Source organism: Chelonoidis abingdonii, chromosome 7, assembly GCF_003597395.2.
Source record: "Chelonoidis abingdonii isolate Lonesome George chromosome 7, CheloAbing_2.0, whole genome shotgun sequence".
Classification (NCBI taxonomy): Eukaryota; Metazoa; Chordata; order Testudines; family Testudinidae; genus Chelonoidis; species Chelonoidis abingdonii.
In genome coordinates, this window is record NC_133775.1 from 58,174,923 (window position 1) to 58,199,331 (window position 24,409).

Genomic DNA, 24,409 nt, shown 5'->3' on the forward strand with positions numbered 1-24,409 from the left:
TGAAAAACCAACTGCAATTACAGGTGCCTCCTACATTACAGGCAGATAACAACTTCCTGTCTTCAGTCTGAATGCAAACTGTCTGGGTGAGGTGAAAAGGACAGCTGACAAGGTTAAAAATCTCAAACAATTTACAACTCAGAATAAGTATGTCCAATTCAGAGTCCCTAGTAAGAAATGATGCAAGAACACCAGGTATGAGGAAGTTCTCAGCTACACTCCCAATCTACTTGAATGTGATGCAGCTTTCTCCCAGCTAGCCAAAAATTGTTTTCATGAAGTTTATGCCACAGCTCAGATGGTGGGGGGGGGGGGGGGGAGGGTGTCTCTGTAGACCAGCCTCCGCCTCTTCAAACAGCTCTGTCTGGATTTACGTATAATTGAAGGATCTTGCCCAAAGTTGTCAAGTTTAGGTGCCCAAAATTAGGCACTAAGTCTACATTCAAGTACCTAAATCAAAGTGGACTGATTTTCAGAGGTAACTACATTTGAAAATGCTGGCCTGTAGAAAAAAAGTTGATCACATCTTAAAATTTTATCAGCAGTCTTAGAACAGGTTATAAAACAAATAGGTAAATTTATTTCTCATGGTTACTAAAATAGTTTCTTTAAATTATTTACAAATCATTACTGGTCATTTCCAACTGATAAACTAACATATGATTTAAAAAACCCTTGTCCAGTGAAGTGTTTGTAACATTTAAATCTCTTTTCTTCATGAGCTGTTGTTACACACATAAAATGGCAGCACTTCCATGTCTCTTTGCTGTATAAATACTGCTACATAAAACAAATTCGTGGTCAGTTTCCAGTTCTCAAAGAAGAAGGGCCAAATCCACCACTGGCATAAGTGGTCGCAGCTCCAAGTCTATGGAGTTTTCTTGCACTGGTCATTAATCCAGCCCATTTCAGATTGCAAACCAGTGTCTTCTCTGGTACTCTCAGCATGGGGACTTAGCTGCCCTTCCACCCCCTACAGATAAGTCCCTTTTAAGGACTTTTATAGCAAGGCAAGCGTTGAGTAATGGATGTGTTAGAGTGCCATCAATCTGACAGCTATTATAAGAAAATGTATCTTAAACGTGAGCAGTTTCCTTCAAATCCAAAAAAACTGAATGGGTCTGGAACAAGAGACAACCAAGATGAGATACTAGGCAGCAGAGATGCATGACAGTATGATAATTCTTCTGTGGGTATAGAAATACATACATGATTTTCAATTGGTGGTAAATTTTAGGGATTTTTGGCATGAGCCACTCAAGATATGTTCAACACACGCATATCAAGTCTATTTTTCTTAAAATTTACATAGGAAGCAGCAGGTTTTATGCAGACACACAGGGGACTCATTTGGGACAAGGTTTACAACAGTAATGAACAAATCCTCTTGATGTAAAAATACTCTTTTTGAATAAAACCTTTGGACCTAGCCAAAATAATCTGTTCAGAATGTACACATCTTAGGCCTTTGAGAAGGGTTTGGTGAGGCCTTTTTAGCACACAGTGGAACAGCATTTAACACTTCCTCCTCGAGATTTGTAGATCTTAAAACTGGATGCAGAACAGAGGATTCCTGGGTCCTCTGGGAAGCAGATGCAATAACAGGTTATTTTGTTAACTGATGTGTTAACAACACCCAGAGCAATCACTTGCACCTTGTTCATCCCAGCCTCCAAAGCTTTTTTTTTTTTGGGGGGGGGGGGGGAAGGCACCAGGATCTTCTAAACAGAACAAAAACAGCTTTGAGAAGTCCCTCCTGAACCAGAACATCTTCTATAAAATTCAGCCAGTCTAGGAAACATGCAGAGGCAACTTATACCCAAGGCCATGGTCAGCTGGAAAAAGCTAATGGCTGGATACATGTAGCCCCATCTCCACTGCCAATTAATAAAATTAAGCTTCTGAGAATAGAGGAGAATGTTATTCTGGCAGATTGCGGGTAGGTAGAGGAGACGGGAGAGGAGTCTGTAGAATCTGCTAAATCCCATTATCTTGCCAGACCCAATAGCAGTACTACCTACTGCTGGAAAAGTTTCAGCAGAGACACACTTGTCTACTGCACACAAGAATAGCTTTACATACAGAGGGATGGCTCTACAATGGGGGCAAGACATTTCTACCTACAGAGTACTAGGCCCAATGAGTTACTGAGGAGAGACCAACCTAACAGCTGGGCTCCATACTTACGTTCTCTAATTGTCTAGAGAGAACTCCAGTTCTTTTAAATGGAATAACCCTACCAATCCTTGCTCTGCACAGAGAATATTGTGTGCTGCCTCAGCTCAGCAGTTAAGTTCTGCACTGCCCAGATACCACAACACCGTTTTCCTATCCTCACATGTCTTATATTTAATCCATCTGTAAGCAGCCCTCCTTAGGGAGAGCATTTTCAGGCCAAACAGGCAGGACCAAGTGGGATATCCGGCTCCACAGTCCACTCAGCTTATCTGTGTCCATGTGATTATAGGAGCTGGGAGTGTCTGAATTGGTGAATTTGGCCCAGAGAAAATCCCGCACTTTCTCCTCAACATCCGGCAGCCCGAGATTCTTTCCCAGTGACCTCTCATCCAGAAGGACAGTTAGCAGAAGAGTTACATCCTTAAATGCTGCATTTTCATGGTCACAGTACTTGTAGAAGATCAAAGTGGAGCCTGCAGGCAGAGACTCAAATCGATGCACCACAGCTGCTTTTTTACCTTCCTTGAACCCAGAGCTTAGCTTATTATCTACCTCCAGCTTGACGACATCACTATCCAGCGTGGCTTTTCCAGCCCCATCAATCTTGATTGTGGCAGCACTCAGGGAGGAGGAATAAGCTTCAGCAATCTGGTTACTTAAGCACTTTAGAGACTTTTCAGCTTCTTGAGCAGCTGTGAGCAGTAAGATGGCAGGCTGCGAGTGGGGATGGGTGGTATTGAGTCGTTTCACAAGGAACATTTGGATTCTCTCCCACAGTCTTGGATCCTGATTTAGATAGACATTCCTAAGTTTCTTCATCTGGGTCTCAAATGCTTGCACAACTTTGATTTCTTCCCTCGGCAAAGTCTTGGAGGATTGATTCTTCCAGACATGCCAAACAACAGTAACGGAAGCCACTGCTAATACCAAAATGCACATCCTAAACCATCCTGCACTGGACTGTCCAACAGGATCTGCAAAGAAGAGAATGGGGGAAGAGGGGGAGGATGTTAAAAATAAGCAAATGCTTTTGTCATGCTCTATGAGGAGTCAATTAGTATGGATGAGTGAACAGTGACATTTGAAAAGACCCATTTTCCTATCCCGTAAACAACTGACCACCACAAGATAATGGAGACACCCTGGAGTGAGAAAGAAGGACTTAACTTCCTTAGAGGAAAAACTGCAGGGTAATGCAAGACATCGGGTTTTTCAAAAACAACTTAAGCACACAAGTCACAGTTTGAAAAACAGGACTTAAGGCATTTTTGAAAATTGTGCTCACATTCTAACCATTCTATCTAATCAAAGAATTATACATTATTAAAAACACATTAAAATGTATCTTAAAGAGGCAGGTCAAACCTGGCCCGATATTTAGGTTTTGTAGGAATAATCTTCTACAAAATCTGAAGGCAACAGAAAGGAAAAAAGTAAAGCCATAGAAAACAATCTCAAAGTCATTCTTAAACAAAATGAACATTCTTCACCACTGTTTGCAACTCAAACATTACTGCATTGTGCTAGTGCCGGGGTTCTCAAACTAGGGGTCGCAAGGTTATATTGTGGGGGTTGCAAGTACATGCCTCCCAGCTAGCTACCAAGCCTGCTGTGAAATCTGCGCTAGTAAGTCTGCTGTGAAAAGTGATATTAATCATACAAATATCACTTTAATGTATTATTTAACACTATTTTAAAGTGACATTTTTTAAAAAGGGGGTATGAAGTCACACTCAGAGGCTTGCTGTGCGAAAGGGGTCACCAATACAGAAAGTTTGAGAACCAGTGCGCTAGTGCATAAGAACCCAGAAGTGAAATGGTCTCATCCATTCATTCAGAGGACACAAAAAGTAAAAGCAGAGGATGAAGAGAACAACACAGGAAATGCATCTTACCATTGAAATGCATGGGAAATCAGACATTTGAAGATGGATTACAAGTTCATTTTTTAAATGTTAATTTAACAAAATGATTGAACTATTAACCAGGGTTATTGTTAACATTAATATAGCTTGTATCATGTTCTTAGAAATCTCCTCCTCCTCCCCGAATCCTACAGGGTCTGATTCTGCTTCCAATGAAGTCACTAATAAAACTCCCATTGATTTCTTTGGAAGCAGGACCAGACCCAAAGCAAGGAGATGCATTTCTTGGATCCTAAATAGATCAGAAAACAGGATGACAAAAGTTTTCTGTATATTACTACAACTGAATTTGAAGCATCTAATTTAAAAAGACAATGGAACACAGAACTATCACTATGTGTGCCCCAAATTTAATCTCATATTGATGCCAGAGTCTATTAAAGGAGTAGAAGGCAAACCAGGTGGAAATAAGAGATTAGACAAGAGGCCTCTTGAGTTATCTTTCCCTCAGTGCTGAAAATACGTCTCCTGATATGCAAGATCTGTAATGCAGGTCTGTTCTAGCAGGACCCACTATAAAGCACCAAGTTAAAGGAGCTTGAATACAAGGATGGGCACAAAAATGGTTAAATGCTATATACACATTAAACAGATCTGAAAGCATAAATCTTACTTTTGGCTGCAGGCTGCGAATGCTTCTTCAGCGTACTGGGTTGAACTTGAGATTCAGCTTCATCTGTTGGAGTGATTGGAGAGAAGAGGAGTTAAGATGACAGAATCCTGATCCATTTATCTAGTTATCAATGGATGGGGTGAGAAATCATGAAAACTGATTTTAGCTCTAAACTCTGTCTAGCTCCTGCTTTTTGTAAATTAATTCTACAGTAAAACAAGCAGAAAGGTTAAATGTTAAATGACTTGACCCCACTGAGAACACTGCTTAGCCAGCATTGTCTCACTAACAGAAGTGAGGAAGGGACTATGAACTCAGCAGTCCTAGCTGCTACTGTAACAAATAATCAGTTGGAAAGGATTTCATTTCAGGTTTGCATCAAAAAGTTCAAAGCCAGCCCTGCCCCATCCCCAGAGACAAATACAATGGCAAGTTCACAACTATTTCAGGCCAGCAAACTGATCTCTTTCAACTGGCAGACCAGCTTCAGTTTCCCATCCACACTCCTCCCAGGTCCTGTTTTCAGAAAAGCACAAATAACCAAACATGCTTATACAGAGCTTACAAACTCGTCAAATACTGAACCACCAAAAGAAAATAGCAATCAGTCTATACATAGTGTGACAAAGTTCCTCCTCTACCTTGGTGGGTCCTGCGGTTATTGGCAGATTTGCTCACCTCAGTGATCTTCCCCCTCAGTCTGGGTCAACTCCTCCTGTGTCTGATCAGGAGTTGGTGAGTTTGAGGGGAACCTGGGCCCGCCCTCTACTCCAAGTTCCAGCCCAGGGCCCTGTGGATTGCAGCTGTCTATAGTGCCTCCTGTAACAGCTGCATGACAGCTACAACTCCCTGGACTACTTCCCCATGGCCTCCTCCAAACACCTTCTTTATCCTCACCACAGGACCTTCCTCGGTCGATAACACTTCACCCTTCAGATCTCCAGCAGACACGGCGCGGCATCTTTCTCATTGCTACCCAAGGGTCCTCACACTACCCTTCTCTAACTCGACTCCCCCCTTGACTGCGGGCAGCTGCTTTTAAATCCCTGCATGATTGCGCGCAATGAATCGGTGAGTTCCTAACAGAGGTCTGCCTTAATTGGTTCTAGCAGGTTCCTGATTACTCTAGCGCAGCCCCTGCTCTGGTCACTCAGGGAACAGAAAACTACTCATCCAGTGACCAGTATATTTGGCCTCTATCAGACTCCTGTACCCCACTGGTTTGGGTCTGTCACAATAGGTAAACAAGAGGCAGAGTTTTATCCACTTACTTGATCTCCTAAATGTCATCTTCTGGTTAAACACTTGTTGTTTTTGTACAACTGTTGGGGGATCTGGAACATAGTAACAGAAGAAACATATGCATAATTTAAAGCAATACCATTACCATATGAGATTCAAGAAACAGAAGAAAAGTAGTTTTGTCAAGCACAATCTCAGTCTTCAAAGTTACTTCTGCACACCAATGTGCTGTGTAACACCATGAGAAAACTGGACCAGATAGTGCTTTATAACCCAAAATGCAAGCTTTTATATCAAAGTGAGCCTTGGGAGTATTCATGTAAAAAATATGAGAAGGTAAAAGATACTAAAAAGTAACTCCTGAAAAGGAGTGTGTAAACTGCATTCCATCAACATGTATGAATGTGCACACCATGCAGTTATCTGTTAACATGTAATGTTTACTCACATGGTACAAAACCACCTACATTTATGGCTCCTTGAGTCAAATCAATCCTGTGTAATCACAGCAATTGCCTCAAAGATGAAAGATCTCACATATTAGATAGGTATATAGATGCATAGTTACAGATGGAGAGAGAGTAGAGGATGCTAGCAGAAACAGGCAGGCAGAATCTGAGCAAGGAAGATGAATGGGTAATGGAAGGGTAGCCCAGAATCCCAGGAGATAACCTAAAACAATTGACCCTGATCAGAGGTTTAGGAGCACACACAATCAGAAGTGAACATACGGGACATGAATGCTATGTATCATGTCTAATACTTCAACACAGTGTTTGCTCAGCTGCAGCCACACATGCCGGTCACATTGGGCAGTGTTCTCATTAGTGGCTGATCATTGTTTGAAATTCAACGTAGGATTACATTCAAGTCACAGAAGCAGAACCACAATAAAATGAACAGAGATCATAAATTTAACAGATACTGGCCAATTTGGAGACAAATCACTCATGGACATAGTACTTCCAAACTGTTACTCAAAGGGCAGCTTGGCATTTGGGATGCTGGGGGAGATTTAAAACAGTCACTTCTTTCTCATGCAGCCTGTCCCTACCTATGCTCTTAGCTGTCTTTATTTCCTAGTCTTTGAATTCAGTCCCTGGAGTTCTAAGCAGAGGATGGAAAGTTATAACAAAAGTGAAATTAATTCTAATGACAGGCACCACCAGAGTAACGCCTTTTGGAACCAAAACCACTTGTTTAATAACAAGGCCAGTCATCTCACCATGCACCTGAAGTCTGAGGGGTCATGCCTAGGGGCAAGGATGCTAAAGCATATCAACTGCGTAGGTGCTATATACCACCTCCTTGAAACTGAACGAAGGCCAGCACAGCTCTGCTTTTGCATGCACCTCTCTCATAGACTCATAGGTCAGAAGGGACCAATATGATCATCTAGTCTGACCTCCTGCACAAGGCAGGCCACCAAACCCTACCCATACACATTTATAACAACCCCGAACCCATGACTGAGTTATTGAAATCGTCAAAATTGAGATTTGAAGACCTCAAGCTGCAGGGAATCCACCAGCAAGCGACCCATGCCCCACGCTGCAGAGGAAGGCGAAAAACCTCCAGGGCCTCTGCCAATCCGCCCTGGAGGAAAATTCCTTTCCGACCCCAAATATGGCGATCAGCTAAACCCTGAGCATGTGGGCAAGACATGCACCTCTCTCATCTCCAAGCCCAGTTCATCTCTGTGCTTTGTCAGGTTGGAGTACCTGGCCGTTCCCCTGGTCTTCTCCCATAAGCAATCATATAGCAAGCTGATTCGATTTTGACCAGACTGGATTCATACCATAACCTATTAACAGTCTTCAAACACCCAGTCGTCCACCAGTGTATCTATTCAGACACTTTAGTATCAGTTGAAGAGATTGCAAATCAATTTATCTTAAATCATGTCTTAAAGGGGCCCTCAACTTTAAAAAACCCACTTCTGTCAAAGTCTTTTCATACTGTTACAAGTCACATCTAAGATGACTATAACTGAGAAAGAGTAGAGGAAAAAATTCTCTTTCATCGCTTGATTTGATAGCACTTGGTATAGTTAGTTTCCATTGTTGGAGTCATTAGGAGCTGGCAGTAACTCAGCCCTTCTAGAAAAAAAATAAGGCCACCTAATTAAGCAGCTACAGCCCCACTCCTGGAAACACACCAGTGAAGTTATTCACATTACTCTCATCAAGCATGTATCTTAAGTGTTTGCAGGACCAGGGCCTATATGTGCACTTAAATTTAGGATTTCACTTTTGAGCATTTTGGCCTAACACAACGGTATAGTGATTATTTAAAATAAATAAATACATAAATCCACAAAAATTGTCAAGAAGCTTTTTTCAACTGACTAGGTTTCAAATTAACAGTGCTCCCTTAATAAAATTAGGAGAACTTCAGCTTTATTATATTTAAACGAAATGATTTATAGTAGATTTCTCATGTTTAAACAGGATTTAAGCAGGCTAGAAAATGAATCTTGGCTACTATGTTGTGTCATATGTTTGTTGCTTTTCAGCAGCCTCCAGCAAGAGATGGCAAATGTCCATCATCAGAAGCCCAGGACACCCCAACTCAAAGCGGTACCAGACCCAATCAGAACAACAGACGCAAAACCTGCAGACAAATCTCCACTAATACAGTGATCAACACCCCCACCCCCACCACACAAAATACCCTTCAAGATCCATGGGTCCTACTCATCCAGTGCACTACATGCCTGAACAACTATGCGGTGAAACTACTAATTAAGCTCTCAAATGAAGTCACAGGAAAAAGATAAAAATACTAGATCACCTGTTGGCAAACACTTTTCACAAAACCACCACTCTGTATCTGACCTATCAGTCCTCATCCTCAAAGGAAACCTGCGCAACACTTTCAAAAGATGAGCCTGGGAGCTTAAATTCTTAACTTTGCTAGCCACTAAAAATCATGGTCTTAATAAAGAGACACTAATTTATGTCTTGGTACAACAATCTGTAACGCACTAACTCCCTTTTAGTCCTATGACTTCAGGGGTGTTAATAGCCCACTTCAGCTTGAATGGTCCCTTAGAATATATCATGAGTAGTTAGCATAAACTATCTGTTCAATTTTTCATTTAGCTGCGACATTCTTAGTACCCTCCCCACAGCTGAAGAGCTCTATGTAGCTTGAAAGCCTCTCTCACCGAGAACTTGGTCCAATAAAACATGAAACCTCACCCACTTTGTCTCAACTGTACAAATATTTCATACATATCAAAAAGTGGTTCTCTCTGCCCAAATTTTCAGAATGCTACACGGAAATACAGAACTGTACTGCCATGTATACAGGACTGTACTGTAATGATATCTCACATTTTGCTTTGTTCTGGCCCAAAGTTTACAAGTGTAAAAAACTGAACTGATAGTCATTGGAGACAAACCCTTTGACAGAAGGGACGACCGCAAAACATCACTTCCATTATCGCTTGGTGGTTGACACACACGAGTCTTCTTGTAATTTTCCCCATCATTTTCAGATTCATTGTCATCACTGTAGCCATCAGCATTCTCTTCGTCTTCCTCCTCCTCATCATCATCATCTGCAAAGACAACAGGTTATATAAAGATTAAGAACTGCTTGCCACACAACTCAAAGGCTATTATATATAGCTAACAGCACTACCTGTATGCAGGACATTTTACAGAATAAAAGGACAGGTCTCTGTCTCAAGAAGTTTATGGCCTACACTAATCACGGGACACCAAAAGTTGAAGGCCACAACTGGAAAGGTTGTAAGAAACTAATGGATGAACATATTTTGTTAGTTGCTATTTTGCCAACTTGTGTAACTGTTTGGGCACTACAGTTCTCCCTTGGGTAATGTTAATACTAGGAAGGGGCAAAGTCCAGCAAGATGGCAGGTCAACCAAGAGAATCAAGCTAGGGGAAGGATTTGAAAGAGCGAGGTACCACCATATGGTGCACAGAATCAGAGGGATATTTCAGGTGTTCAGTAGGGATGTAGCATGATAGATGGCACAGAGGTGAGCATGGGAGGAAATCAAGAGGGTGACCAAATGCATAGGGCTGACAAAGCATGGGGCACGAACAAAGAGGTCGTGAATGGAAGAGCAGAGCTGTACAGCACCTCGAAGGTGAAAGATGACCAATTCAGACTGGCCTCTCTTAAGATTACAATACTGGTTTGAAGAGTTTTTTGGTTTTGTTAAAGAAATAGCCCCTTCCTGCCTTGTGTAATACCAGCCTTCTCAGCATTCCTTCATAAAAATATCATTGCCTATTCTGCAGTTCCTGCCATCTAAAACAGTTCTTCTATATTACTCCTTTTCATTTCAAATCTTAGTTGATGAACTTCTCATCTGTGAGATAATTATTCACTCTGTTTCACACCCGCTCCCTAGTTATATTTAACTCTAAGTCTGTATTAAAGATACAATGCAATATTCTTTTGTGAGGTATCACTGAAGTCATGGGCTTTCTAATTCAGAAGCCACAGCCTAAACAAACCTGAGAACTTTAAGTGAACAGAGCTGGATAGGAACCACCAGACTGAATCAGATCAGAGGTCCATCTAGTCCATTATCACATTTCTGACAGTGGCCAGCACTAGACACTTCAGAGGTAGGGGTAAGAACTGCACAACTAGCAGATGTGGAGTACTATGACCCCCACATTCAGTCTCTTCCTGATCTCTAGTAGTTAGAGATGGGCTTAAGCCCTGATGCATAAAGTTTAATATTCTTTCCACAAATACAATTACACTGCTACCTCGATATAACGCCACCCAATATAACATGAATTTGGCTATAACACGGTAAAGCAGTGCTCCGGAGGGAGGGGAGGGGCTGCGCACTTCGGTAGATCAAAGCAAGTTCAATACAAACACAGTTTCACCTATAACGCAGTAAGATTTTTTGGCTCCCAAGGACAGCGTTATATCGAGGTAGAGGTGTATTTCCTTTTGATAAATGTGGTTTTTTGGTTTGTTTTAAAATCTCAGTCCACAAGTAGGAATCTCATATTGAAACACAAGGTTGCAAAAAGTCAAGGATCAACACATAGTAGAGGGAAATGGTGCTGGAAGAGGCAAGAAGCCTCTTGATGCTACTATGGCCCATGACTGGGGACCCCCAAGACTACTGATTTCTACACTATACTCTTCTGCAATTACAGCTCCCCATCATCTCCAAAGGAAGGGGTTAGTTTAAAACTTATATAAAAAGGGGCATAGCAAGTATTAGCAAAAGTTTTTTTACTCTTAAAGTGTGCCACAGTCACCACTGTATTCACAACAAACCCATTAGGCCAGATATTTTTACATGGCTGGTAGCTGCAGAAGCTGTTCATAGTCATTTGCTCTCAAACTGTTCTCAAACCCTCAGATTTGCCTTTCCACATTAAGTTCTTTCAATCTTCACTTCTAAAAATGTACTGGGGCTTCTTCCAAGCCTAAACTTGCGATTAATAGTTAAAAACTCCCCTCTATAATGCAAACACTGTGGCTCACAGTGGCCACCAAGACCAGTTTAGGGAAGACTGCTATCTTATGCCCTAATAGCATGTAAGAAATATGTACAGCTTTCAAACGTCTCAAAAACCAATAAAAGCTCTGACAGGCTTTATTTTCATTGAAATCTTTTGGGATTCCAGGAGATTTAACTACTAAAAAACTGCTTCTGTTGGAACAGTGTCAGTCAGTGATTCAATAGCAGTCTGTTTGCCTATTTAAAAGGAATTTATATACTTCACTCTAAATTGTTTGTCTGATAGATTAGGATTTACTTTAGAAAGAGAGCAGGTGGGGAAATTTTTTTTGTATCTTGGGTTCTAAACATCCTGTTTAAATGTAATAGGAATTTCTTATCTGCAAAATGAATGTATCAGTGCAAAATAAAAGAAGTGAATTAGTTCTACTAATGGACTATCGGTGATGTTTACAAAACATAAATTGCCTGGCTATTTGTAAGGTCATTATTACAGTAGAACCTCAGAGTTATGGACACCTTGGGAATGGAAGTTGTCCATAACTCTGAAAAGTTTGTAATTCTGAACAAAGCACAGTTTGGGCTTCAGATCTAGCAGCTGAGCTCCCTCCTCAGCACCAGCAACTTCCTTGCAGGCAGCTTCTTTCCCTGGGTCAGACTGAGTTTGCAAGTTTGTCCCTCTCCCAGCCAGATGTGTGTGTGTGGGGGGGTGTACTGAGAGTGTGTAAGTAAACAGCATGTCCCGCTTCCAGCTGGGGACTGAAAAAAAATGCATCCCTCTCCTGGCTGGGGGGAGTGAGGGAGAAGCGGCACAGACCCCAGTGCTGCTCCTGCTCCGCTGTCTCAGGCTGCCTTGGGCTGGCAGCCCCAGCATCTTCACCTCCTAGCTGTAAGTGGCTGCCCTGTGCACGGGGGTGGGATGGGGACAGGAAGTCCAGACATGCCTACCTTTAAGATGCAATACAGGCACAGTACAGTATCTCTGTTGCTGCTGTTGTTTTTTGGACGGGGGGAGGGGGTCTCTGCTGCTGCCTGATTGGTTACTTCCAGTTGCACATGGTGTCGAGTTGACTGGCCTCCATAACTTTGGTGTTCATATCTTTGAGGTTCTACTGTAATAAGTAATTAATAGACTGCTGCCTCCTCACTTAAAGCATCTAGAACTACAGTACTGGAAAATATACTGTAGGAACAGTCCTACCCTGGCCCTTGGTAGATGGGATAATCAGCTTTTTCCACTACCAGTTTTCAAGATTTTAGATCATCAACATCATGGGTCAAGTGCAAGACCTTCCCACAAATCTAGGGAAGACGGGTTTTCAAGACTGTTGCAATATGCTATCAGAAAAGTAAATAGTCAAGGAACTCAAGACAGACTGCTCACATATTCAGAAACCTCTACTTAAAAAAAAAAAAACACAGAGTGCATGCAGGCTGGTTTGCATCACACTCAACTTGATCAGAAAACTAGACTAGTCAGTTTCACTTTTACTTAGATTCACTTCCTGGCTCCCACGCAATAGCACAATTGCATCTCTGTTTTGTGAGGGTACCAGAGGTCCAACACTCTTGGGGAATATTTCACTACCAAAAGAATATAACACTGTTTTTGCTGAAGTGTTTATTTAAGTTTTCACAATGACATTTCTTTATGTTAAGGGCTGGTCTACACACACAGTTTAAGTACTGACTTACCTATATCAATTCAAAACCTGATCGTTCGGATTGATGCAACTCCACACTGTGGACACAATTACATGGGTATAAAGCTGCTTACACCAGTATAGCTTATTTCCATAAGAGTGTGCAGACAAGCCCTTTACTCTTTCATGCAAAACCTACATTTGGGGCCTTAACTACTTGTCAATTCATCTTTAACATTCTTAGGCTATCCAGACACTCATGCACTCCTAATAGTTTAGGCAACATACATGCAGGTGAATCATGCAGATCATCTCGCAGTCTCTCTTTAGATGGAAGGAAAGGAAACAAAGTGATAGTTGTTCCTAGAATAAGTCACACCAATTTTTGTGCTAAATTTAAAATGTATTTGTCCAGTTTTAAAAATACTCTCCAGTTATCAAACAATAAGAACAGCATAATGAAACAGTGGGAGATTATTTTAATCTTATGTGAAATAAAACTCACTGCTATAGCTCATAAAAGCTGCAAATATTAAATCAGATGTCTGTATTGAACAATACAACAGTTCCTTAAATCACTACTATTACTTTAAGCGAAAATATAGCTATTAATTCCCTTACAGACTTCAGCAGTTCCAAAGAGTTTTAACCTGGCTGTAATCATTTGCTACAGACAGAAGTTTGGGAAACATAAGAATTCACTCCAAGAGCAGCTTTCAGATGTTCAACTGTATGTCTTAGGCCCTATAACACTAATGGTTAATGAGAAGTCTCCTTTAACTCAGGTAACAGTGGTCTATCATCTTGGAGAAACTGGGCTGTGAGGGGGATGAAATTATGCAAACAGAAATTTCTGAAATAACAGCAAAAGGGTATAGATCATCCTTTTCAGCTATGTAAGCCACAGCTTGTTTTCTTTTTACAAGGTTCAGTGTCAAGTTCCTTTTAAGAAACCCATCCTAAAAGAAATCATCTGCAGAATTAAGCACTTATTTGTCAACTGGAGGGTTTTTTCATAAGCTCTCTATTACAGGAACAAAAGTCACAGGAAAGAGGAAGATGCAGAGATCTGCAATTTCACTTCCCTCGTGAAACTAAATACTAGGGTATAAATCTTGCCTAATTTCACCAGCCAGTAACACAAACTACCTGACTGGGGAGGAAAAAAAGTTATTGTGTGAACAGGAAGCATTTTTAACCTGCTCTTAGTACAGCAAACTCTCACTCTGCCTGGAGTCTGGCTTTATCAAAAAGGAAAAATTCCAGCCTGAGCCTTGTCTTCAGGCTTAGCTGTTCCTAGGTTCTTCCTTTTGGCTCCTACTGTCCCAGACCCTGGATCCTTCTGCCCAGAGGATCACTCCCACCTCCCTTATATGAGTGGAGGAGTTAACAAGCCGCATCTAACACAAGACTGCTGTAATCAGCAGCTTTAGACTGTGCCTATCACCTGCCTACATGGTGGGTCTTCAGAGCATCCCTCTTTGGGTGACTGATCTTATTCGACACACTCAACAGTAGGGTAACACCCCAGCCAATTAGAAACTACCTTTTCTAGAGTATTTTCTGATAGCCAAAGCATATAAGACTGTTCTTTAAACTCTTCAGAATCCAGTTTTTAAAACCGGTATAGAGCTCAGCCATTCCTACAGTATCAAAATCCACTATGCAAAGTGATTACATCTGCAAAATTATTCATTGTATAAGACACAATATACAACAATGAATGTGGTTATCGTGATAACTGTAAACACGATGAGGCACAAAGCCAAATGACAAATACTTCCAGCACTCAAAACATGCGTTTAGCTCAAAAATCACTTATAAAATGGAGGGTTTTGTTTTTAAAACAATAAGAGCACTGACATTTATAACTTTCTTAATCTTTGTTCATTTACATAAATTTTAAATATATAGGTTAGAAAATATAGCTGACATCTGAGGCCAGATCTACACTGAAAAGCTAGGTTGACCCATCTACATCACTCTTGGGTGTGAAAAATCCACACCCCTGAATGATATACGTAAGATGACCTAACCCTTGTTGTTTGCAGCAAAAGGTCAACAGAAGAATTCTTCCATTCTCCTCCTACTGCCTCTCAAGGAGGTGGATTAACTACAGCAATGGGAGAACCCCTCCTCTCGCAGTAGTGAGTGTCTACGCTTAAACCACTAAGCAGCATTGCTGCAACTGTGTCACATGGTATTTGAAGTTTTTGCACTAGGATACTGGTTTTTAAGTTTCAGTTCTACTCACGGGGGTGTCATAGCAAATGCAGTGCTGAGTAAACTGAAATCCTTTTGAAAGAAAAATCCACCCAATCAGCTTCCAGTGTCATGCAGTTAGACCTCAACCTTACTGTAGGGGTGGGGGCGGAAGTCAGAAAAAGTCATTGCAATAGCACATTGTCAAAGGTCTATACTTGGAACACTCAACATCTCAGCATTTTTCAAGTAGCAGCAACCTCCACTGTCAACGTTCAGTTCTGTATGTGCTCTCACTCTCTCTCGATCTGGGCATTACAGTCATAACAAGCAAAACTCACAGAAACAATCCTATCACAGTAAGCAGACCAGAATATTTAAAAGGGGAAAAAAAGTCACTTAAACCAACCTGACTCATTCCTTTTGAGATCTCTACTTGCACTGGAGAGCATGTTTTCTGTAAGACAAAACACCACAAGAACGATTAACAGGAAAAAAAGGAAGGAAATGAAACAGTCATGTTCATGCTGTGGTTATCTGATGCAGTGACTGATACATTTCTCAGGACACTGCAAAGGCTGCACACTCACTCGTAAAACAGACCTAGCTCCCCTCCCAACCACTATAGGTTGGCAAATTAAAACTTCATTACATCCTTCATATTTTTGTTTTTTTTAACAAAACATGGGATGTGCCAAATTACACCTAACCATTAGTCTATCAAGCCCAGTAACCCGCATCTGGCAGTGGTTTATGCTTGATGCTTTAGAGAAGGTACTGTCAAATCCCAATAATGCATTTGGTGAAGTGTAATGCCATACACTGGATGGTCTGGGAGGGATCCCTTCCCAACTCTTTTGAGAGAGTCAATTTATATCTTCAAGTATCAGGGGCTAGCCATGTTAGTCTGTGTCCACAAAAACAACGAGCCCCGTGGCATGTTACAGACTAACAGATTTATTTGGGCATAAGCTTTCATGGATAAAAAAACCACTTCTTCGCATTTGAAAAAGTGTTTTTTTTACCCACAAAAGCTTATGCCCAAATAAATCTGTTAATCTCTAAGGTGCCACCAGAATCCTTGTTAAGATCTCATGCTTCAAGATATAAATTATTACCCTTCTCTTAGCTTGCATAACTACAGATACTATTGGTCACAGCATTTACTCAGTGCTTTTACAAAACCACACAATGCTATCTGACTCAATTACTATATATGTTGCAATACCCCAGCCAACTATTACTACAACTCATGCACTGTAAAACAATATACGCTTGTATAGCACTTTCCATCTGATGATCTCAAAGGCTTTACATATGTACATTAATCTTCACAAACTCCTGTGAGATAGAAGAGTACCACCCCCTTTTTGGAGAAAAAAGCAAAGTGCAGAGAGATTAAGTGACTTGCCCAAGATTATACAGCAAGTCAACAGCAAAGTCAGAAATAGAACTGAGGTCCCCTAATACCCACTCCCGGCTGTGATCACTGAACTATGCTCCCACAAGTCCTGTGTGTGTTTCACTAACATTATTCTGTAACTAGCAAAACCCCCATCCTTTAGGTTTAAAAGTTAATTTACCTGTCTGTCGACTCCTTATACTCGGTCGAACCAAAGGCGATATATCTACTATGCCAAATGCACTTTCACGCCCTAAAACAAGAGAGAGGAAGACATTAAAAGTGTAACATTTAAAAGTGTACCATTTTGAAAAACTGGGTTCTGATGGGTTTATAGAACAGTTTGACACACTTCCGCTAAGCAGAGAAAACGCTCTATAAATATGCTAGTTTCTGATTGGCTGGACTGTTAACTCTTATGAGACTGTTGGGTATGGCAAATAAGATCAGGGAGTCACCAAAGCAGTCACTCCTCCCCCACAAGTACTTTAACCCTCCACTCCATCTCTTCAAGAACATGGTCTTCTCAAGTCCACAACTCCAGTTTGGCAACTTTCCTGAGGTTTGCAGGGTCTGTGCAGGACAAGAAGTGGTTAGTGTATCCAGGGTATGGGCAGCAAAGTGGGAGCAGAAGCAAAGGGGATGTGGGGACAGGAACAGGAGCTGAGAGTGGCAGAGACAAACAAGGGGAATAGGGTAGAAGGGTCTATTTCCACTAGAGGACACTTCCCTCTGGAAGCTGGAATCGACCCCAGGATCCTCAAGTCTCAGCATTCTTCTGCCATATGGCAAATAGCTGCAAAACCCACTGACAAAGTGTATGCCTCATCACCCTCTAACAGCTGGTCTACACAGAAGCTTACAATCTACTACCGCAAGCAGTCGCTCAGTTAGTTAGTTCAAGGGGTACTGGCCAGTGCTCTGGATCTGAAGGTCAAAAATTGCACTTGCTTAAGATGCAGGTCAGACAGAATTCAGTCCTGAATAAGTGACAGCGTAAGTTTCTATGTCAGGGACTGAGACAGGACATGCTTTGAAGTCATTCATTCACCGGGTGAGTCAGACTAAACTTCTCTAAATGTAGCAATGTTTGATCTTGCCCCAAAATCTGCCCCTAGATCAATCCTAATGAATCAATGATCAGGCTCCATGAAATTTCCCCATGTGTTATCGAGGAGCTAAAGAGGAAGTGAAGTTCCTCATCCAACCCTCCTCAAAAACCCTAATCCTAGAGAGGTTAAAGCATCAAAGAGGCCCAGAGATGAATAACAGCAAGATAACAAGTCCTAAAAAAAATTGTTTAGTAATACCATCTTTCTAATCCCTAACCATGTGGCACAACTGAACACCAATGGATTAGGAAACCAATTGTTGATTCAAGAATACATTGTATGAACAACAAATAAATAAATAAATACTGGTTTTTTTGGCCTAGCAGAATCCTACATACAAAAGTTTAGATACATCAAAATCAAACAATGTGCTGACACCCAAGGGGCCTCAATAATAAATATTTTTTGTAATATTACATTTTTATCAATCATAAATTAATAGAGACTATACAAAACAACTGATTCAGACTCCTACTAATTTCCTTGCAAAGGGCTTTGGCTACCTTTTTCACAGTAACTATCCTCTTAAGGTATATCTGAAAGAGCACAAGAGTGCCTTTACTGTGTAATGGCCATTTAAAAATCTAATAGTGCCTACCTTAAGTATTTGAAAGAAGACATACAATACTCTAGAGTAAAGTCTAATATTTCTCTGCAGATAGGTAAATTATTGAAACTGAATATTGTAGATATTTTAAGGAACTACTTTATTGTTGATAGCAATTTGTAAGATCTGGGAGGGGAAGACTTCCTCTAACTGGGAAGGGAAAGGAAGCCTACTGTCACCTTCTGTCAAGCGTGTCTGGCTGTTGTAATTTGTGTTGTCCTTTTGTCTTCTGGTTCTGTATGTGGACACTTCATCTTCAAAACATTCATAGAAAAATACATAAGTACTTTAGAAACAAACAGGTAATTTAGCGTGCACATATCTATAGAAATAAAAATGTCTTAATCAGTCTGGAAATTCAAATTTTATTCAGTTTATAAGAGCACTGAGATTGAACTAGTAAAGTCACTCAGATAATCACATAAGAGGCAAGTTGTGCATAAAAGACTTGTCATCAAATATTGAAATGCACGGGCTTTACTATTCAACTTGAGCCTTCCTGCTTAATTTTAAGAGTGTAAGGATAGGAGAGGAAATAGATCTCGGCAAGTAACCATTTAAATTAAATATTTTTTATTGTTTAAACAGTTAACTTTTAAACAGTATTTACATCCCTACCAGAAACTAAACTGGTGCATAAAAACAAAAAAAAATAAAAAATGACGTCTCAACCCCTTATGGTTGCACTGTGAGCTGACTGGAAATGGATGAAATGAAGCCTGACAAAGTCGGCAGAGAGCCGAAACAATTATTCAGAGAAGTGTGAAATACATTAAGGGATGTGAAGAGCTTTGCAGGAGAGCACCTATAAAAAGTAGCCCCTTCTCATGCACAAATCTAGAACTATGTAGAAGCCAGAAGTTTTACCACACTTTAGATTTACTACATGGAGAATGGGGGAGGCCTGCTTACCAATTAACGCTGCTACAAAGTAAAGCTGAATTCCCTGTTTTAAATGTATACTGAAGTAACAGAGCAAATTTTGGTCTCTGGTGCACAGGGAATAAGGCAAGAGTGAACTCACTGTGGAGGATCAAAATAACGCAGTAAGCACGGATCTACAAGTTATTTAGTTTAAAATACTTGAGTAAATTTTATTTCTATTGAGGAAGTGTTCCATGTCAACAGACATAGCAATTGTATAGTGCACAGCCTGACTCTTCACTTGTTTCAGTGAGCTATTTAAATATGTCACACACTTTACACACAGGGTCCAATTCTGCTACCCTTACTCACTAAGATCAATGCTACTGAGTAAGTAATATGGTATTACTCAACATGAGTAAGAGTAGAAGAATTAAGTCTTCACAGTGCAGAGTCCAACCTGTACAATGAACGAGGCAGGAGCCCGCAAAAAAGTACACAATCATATAATTAAATATTTATTACAATACAGTACTTACAAGGGGGCTCAAATAATGGTGTACAAGTAACTTCAGCTTTGTCATTCCAATCTTTTGGGGATTCACTTTAAAAAATACCTTCTATACAACTTTAATGTAACATCTGCCAAAGAATTATAGTTATCAAACAGTTGAGATGGTGTATTTTTAAACACTTTCTGGTCCTTTGAAAGAAAACTGATGCTGGATACAACGTTATGTTGTAGGGAGACAGCTAAGAAGAATGTAGCACACTGCACAACTCAGCCATCTCCATGTAGATTCCCTAAAGATTTTTACCATAGACAAAAACTGGTGGGAAAATGCTCAGCACAATGCCCAAGCTAGATGTCCTCTGTACCACATCTCTTCCCTTCCTACCCCAGACAGGCCAGACCACTGAAGGTTAATAGCAAACTCTACCCTCCTCAAAATGGCAATCATGCTAGAAACAAAAGATACACATTGACTGTATGAAAGAAAAAAGGTGCAAGCAGGTAAGAGAATGGAATGTAATTGTACCCAAAATAAAGCTGTTATTCTGCTTTCAAAAGCCAGTTGGCCCTGCCCTGTTTCTTGCAGCATAACTGATTTGCTTAAACCAGATTAGTTTACTGGCCAGATGTCACTGTCACATTAAGCATTCCTATGGAGTCAGGTTGCCCCATCTTCTGCACCTGGGTCTGCCCAGCCTTCTTTATCTTGGAAACAGTTTTAAGGGAAGCGTATAATGCCACTCCTGCTAGCGAAGGAGACTTTTGCTGCCTACATTTCATTCACCTGCCCCTCTGAAGTCGTTTAGCTGCATATGATAGAAGTAAAGTCTGCTGCGTTTAAGCTGTCCACTCTGGGCACTGGGCAGGCAAACTCAGGGAGAAGCTGAGACGCGGGGTAGGGGGAAAGGAAACCCAACCCAGCCCCAGCGTGCTGCAGCCACGCGGTGTCTCTCCCCTGGGGAGACCCGCACGTGGCGGGTTCAGCATGCACACACACGGGGTGCACCATGACCCACACCACGGTGAGGGTCCCCCCGATCCCCAGCCTAGATGCTGAACACGGCAGCTCTCACTGAACCCAATGGGGGCTCAAGACCCTGACACACACACACCCCGGGCCCCGCCCCACGGAGCCCGACCGGCTGCCGGGACCGGGTGAGGCAGAGACCAGGGCGCCCTCCTCCCCCGGGCGAACGGGACACAGCCTACCCACCCCCACCCCGGTACGGGATCATGCCCACGCCCCCCATTATACCGCTCCCTCCCCATGGACATCCCGCAGCGCTCCGAGGCTCCCGCCCGCGTCCCTTCACCGCACCCCAGTGTGCCCCGAACCACAGGATACAGCAGGGACGCGACGCGCGCCCGCCCGCACCAAGAGCGCGGGTCGGCAACCGCTGCCTAGTCACTCACTTTCCGAAGCCTGGGCGTCCCGCTGCCTGGTCTCCAGCCCCAGCTGCTTGGGCCCGGTTCTCTGCCGTGTCTGCATCTCCACCGCTTCCTGGCGCAGCGGCTGCCTGGAGCGCAGATAATAGGCTCCGCTCTGCGTTTGCTCCTTCTCGGCTCTCCCGCCTTCGTCTTCGCGGAACGCCTCTTCCACCATCCGCGTTGCCATCCGGATACGCCCCCTGTTCCTCGGGCTGAAGCCGCCGCACTGCAGCCCGCCGGTGATAGACTCTGTTGCTTCGATTATCCTCACTTCCTGTCGGCCATGTTGAGGGGCGGAACTTTATTAGGGGAACCCGTTCCATAAGGCGGCCGCCATTTTGAGGGGCGTTTCTCTTGGTATGGTTTTCCGGAGCGGCCTCCCACCTCGTTGGGAGGCGAGGGGGCCTCAGGCCGCAGCACCCCCGCCCGCGCAAGGCCTGGCTCTGTCAGCGCATGTCTCTCCCATCCCAGCTCTAGCTGCGGAGAAACCTGCGGCTCCAGCAGCAGGTCTGCCCAACAGTCAGGGACTGGATCTGTCGGTCCGCTCCCAGCTCCCTTTTTCTTCTCCTCTACCCCCTTTTCTATCCTTCCTTCTCGCTATCCTCCATCCCCTTTCCCCAGAGGAGGGGGCTGGCAGTGAGGGGATCTCCATCAGTTCCCCCCGAAAGTCTGTTTGCCTCGTGTTCCACCCCCTCCCCCCAGGCACCTCGGCAAAGCAAGGGTCACGCGAGGGGGCGCAGAAACAATTTGTGTAGTGGGGGTGCTGAGCGCCATTGAACTAAACTGTAAATCCTGTAGGTGATGGGAACCACTTCAAAGCAGGGGGTGCAGCAGCTTGCCTTGCTCCCACACCTATAGGAGAGTGGCAGTTGGAGCGGCTCCCCAGTGAGTCCAGGGGGAGGGGGAAGCCCTCCCCAAAAAAGGAACGAGCAGGGTGGGTCCTTGCTGCCCTGGGGATTTGCTGGGCTATAGTCTCTGAAATAGGCTTTAAAAAAGGCTCACCCCAACCCTCCTCCTCCCCCTGATGGTGCTGCTGGAAGCTCTTGGATCGACTATGACCCCACCACATGTAGCTTTGGTAAATCCAGCAGTTACGAGAGCCGAGAGTATTAGAAATGGTTCTGGGAAGCTTCTCAGTCAGTCCCCAGGTGAGTTGTTTTAAACAAACGTCGGGAGGGGGGAGACAGAGGGAAAGGCTTGTGAAAGGAACTAGCAAGAAAAGTGACGCTGGGCCTTGTATTGCTCCTGTTGAGAGCAATGCAAAAGCTAGACCCACACAAGTATGCCAGTGAAGGCAATGAGGTGGACTTGGACTTAGAGTGCAGAGTTGTCTTCTTGGCTTTCTTGCCTGTTGCCTGTACTTGGACAAGCTGTTACACGCGCTAAACCTGACTCCCATGAGTAAGCCCTTGAAGTCACTGGAACTACGCATTGCATAAAGTTGCTCCCAAACGTAAGCATTTGCTGGATTGGGGCCTAATGACTCTGTATTTAAGTTTTGCTATAAAATGGGACTAATAAAATACCTACCTCAGAGGGTTGTTACAATTGCAATTCACTAATATATGTAAAAGTGCTATGAGATGCTCAGATTAAAGATTAATAACATAAAGTAGTAGACACCCTGAGGAAAAAACCTGACCAGGGCAAGGCCTTTGAGGTGACCAGCAAGTGGGACTCCAGCAACCACTTCCTCCCCATGGGCAGCTTCACCTGCTTCACCGACTGGCGGTTCATACACCGCGCCCGGCTGAACTGCGTCCCGCTCAATGGAGCCATCCATCACGGGAACTGGGACAAGCGCTGCAGGAAGTGCGGGTACACCCTGGAGACCCTGCCCCACGTCCTGTGCAGCTGCAAGCCCCATGCCAGAGCCTGGCAGCTGCGCCACAACGCCGTCCAGGACCGCCTAGTGAAGGCCATCGCCCCACACCTCGGTGAGATTGCAGTCAACCGCACCATCCCCGACACCGACAGCTGCTGCGCCCAGACATCGTCGTCACGGACGAGGAGCGGAAAAGATCATCCTTGTCGACGTGAAGATCCCATTCGAGAACAGGACCCCGGCGTTCCGCGAAGTCCGAGCGCCGTAAACTGCAAAAATACGCCCCCTTGACTGACACCTTGCAGGCAGGGCTACGAGGTTTACACCGACGCCCTGATCGTCGGGGCGCTAGGCGCCTGGGACCCTGTAACGAACGTGTACTTAGGCCTGTGGGGGCCGTCGCTATGCGCGACTATGAGACGTTTGATGGTCTCGGACACTATCCGGTGGTATAGGGACATTTACATTGAACACCTCACCGGCCACCGCCATACCAGGAGTGACCGATGTGGCTTCACACACCCATGGGGGAGGGGGAACCCTTAAAACCCCCCTACTAACTATATCCCCTAAGTCCTGAACCCACTGACCTGGATTCCACCCATGTGAGGTCTCCTGTCCCCATTACCCGGCCCGCGCCTACTCTATCATGGCTATGTGTAACCCATTATATGAGCGATGTACCCCCACTGCTTCCCTACTGTATCTTGACCCCACCCACCGTACACCCCGCATTGGGGACATTACAGACTGTATTATTATATGCTAACCAATAACCAAATCCAGCGTCCCCTATACTCTGGTGTTAGCCCCGATGACTAATAACTGACGCATCAAACTCTGTGTATCATCTTTATTTAATTTCTATAACATACAGTATGAGTTTGATTTTTTTAAACCATTTTTAACCATACACATGTGTCACCTCCAGAGGATTTTACTAATACAGCATATAAAGTTATCTGGATCTTCTGGATACAAGCTGTGATATAAATTCAAGATCATTATTAGGTTTATTTGCTTATATGATTTGAGCAAAGATATCTGTAAACACGATTTAGGAAAGGCAAATTTAACTGCAAAATGAAGAGGTCCTAAGAGGTTTACATTTTACTGAAAAGGGATGGGTAAGGGAATTCTTCAGCAAAGTCCATCTTTATTGAATAAAATAACAGCCAGGAAGATGCCTTTTTTGTACTGCAAGTTATAAATTGTGTTTGGGAGACCTGGATATGCTATGAGCACCTCTTAAGCAAGAATGTGGGATGACAGCTTTCTCATTTCCTAGCCTTTCTACCTCTCAAGTCGGATGTTTATTAAAGAAGAAAGAAGTGTTAAATAATGTACAAGTGTGCTCTAGAAGTCAATTTATGTTAGAGCAAG

General features: G+C 43.0%; 1 protein-coding gene across 2 annotated transcripts; it reads right to left on the reverse strand.

Annotated features, from left to right (window-relative positions):
• Window positions 1-557: 557 nt before the first annotated feature.
• On the reverse strand, window positions 558-21,471 carry LOC116834221 (torsin-1A-interacting protein 1-like). Of its 2 annotated transcripts, none has more exons than XM_032796180.2 (8): window positions 21,187-21,471; window positions 18,575-18,649; window positions 16,858-16,929; window positions 15,684-15,731; window positions 9,365-9,523; window positions 5,988-6,050; window positions 4,717-4,779; window positions 558-3,152 (listed from the first exon to the last, which is right to left on the reverse strand). In XM_032796180.2, the coding sequence occupies exons 1-8, from the start codon at window positions 21,386-21,388 to the stop codon at window positions 2,350-2,352; spliced, it is 1,485 nt and encodes a 494-aa protein (XP_032652071.1). In that variant the 5' UTR covers window positions 21,389-21,471; the 3' UTR covers window positions 558-2,349. The 2 variants fall into 2 exon arrangements, with proteins under 2 accessions (XP_032652071.1, XP_032652072.1); XM_032796181.2 differs by having other exon boundaries at window positions 9,365-9,520; window positions 21,187-21,396.
• Between the last annotated feature and the right edge of the window lie 2,938 nt (window positions 21,472-24,409).

Coding starts and splice junctions, on each gene's coding strand:
- LOC116834221 (XM_032796180.2), bottom strand. CDS start 21,388: ATGGCAACGCGGATGGTGGAAGAGGCGTTCCGCGAAGACGAAGGCGGG. Junction 6,051..9,364: donor GTCGTCCCTTCTGTCAAAGG/GTTTGTCTCCAA, acceptor ACTATGTTCCAG/ATCCCCCAACAGTTGTACAA. Junction 4,780..5,987: donor GATGACATTTAGGAGATCAA/GTAAGTGGATAA, acceptor TCACTCCAACAG/ATGAAGCTGAATCTCAAGTT.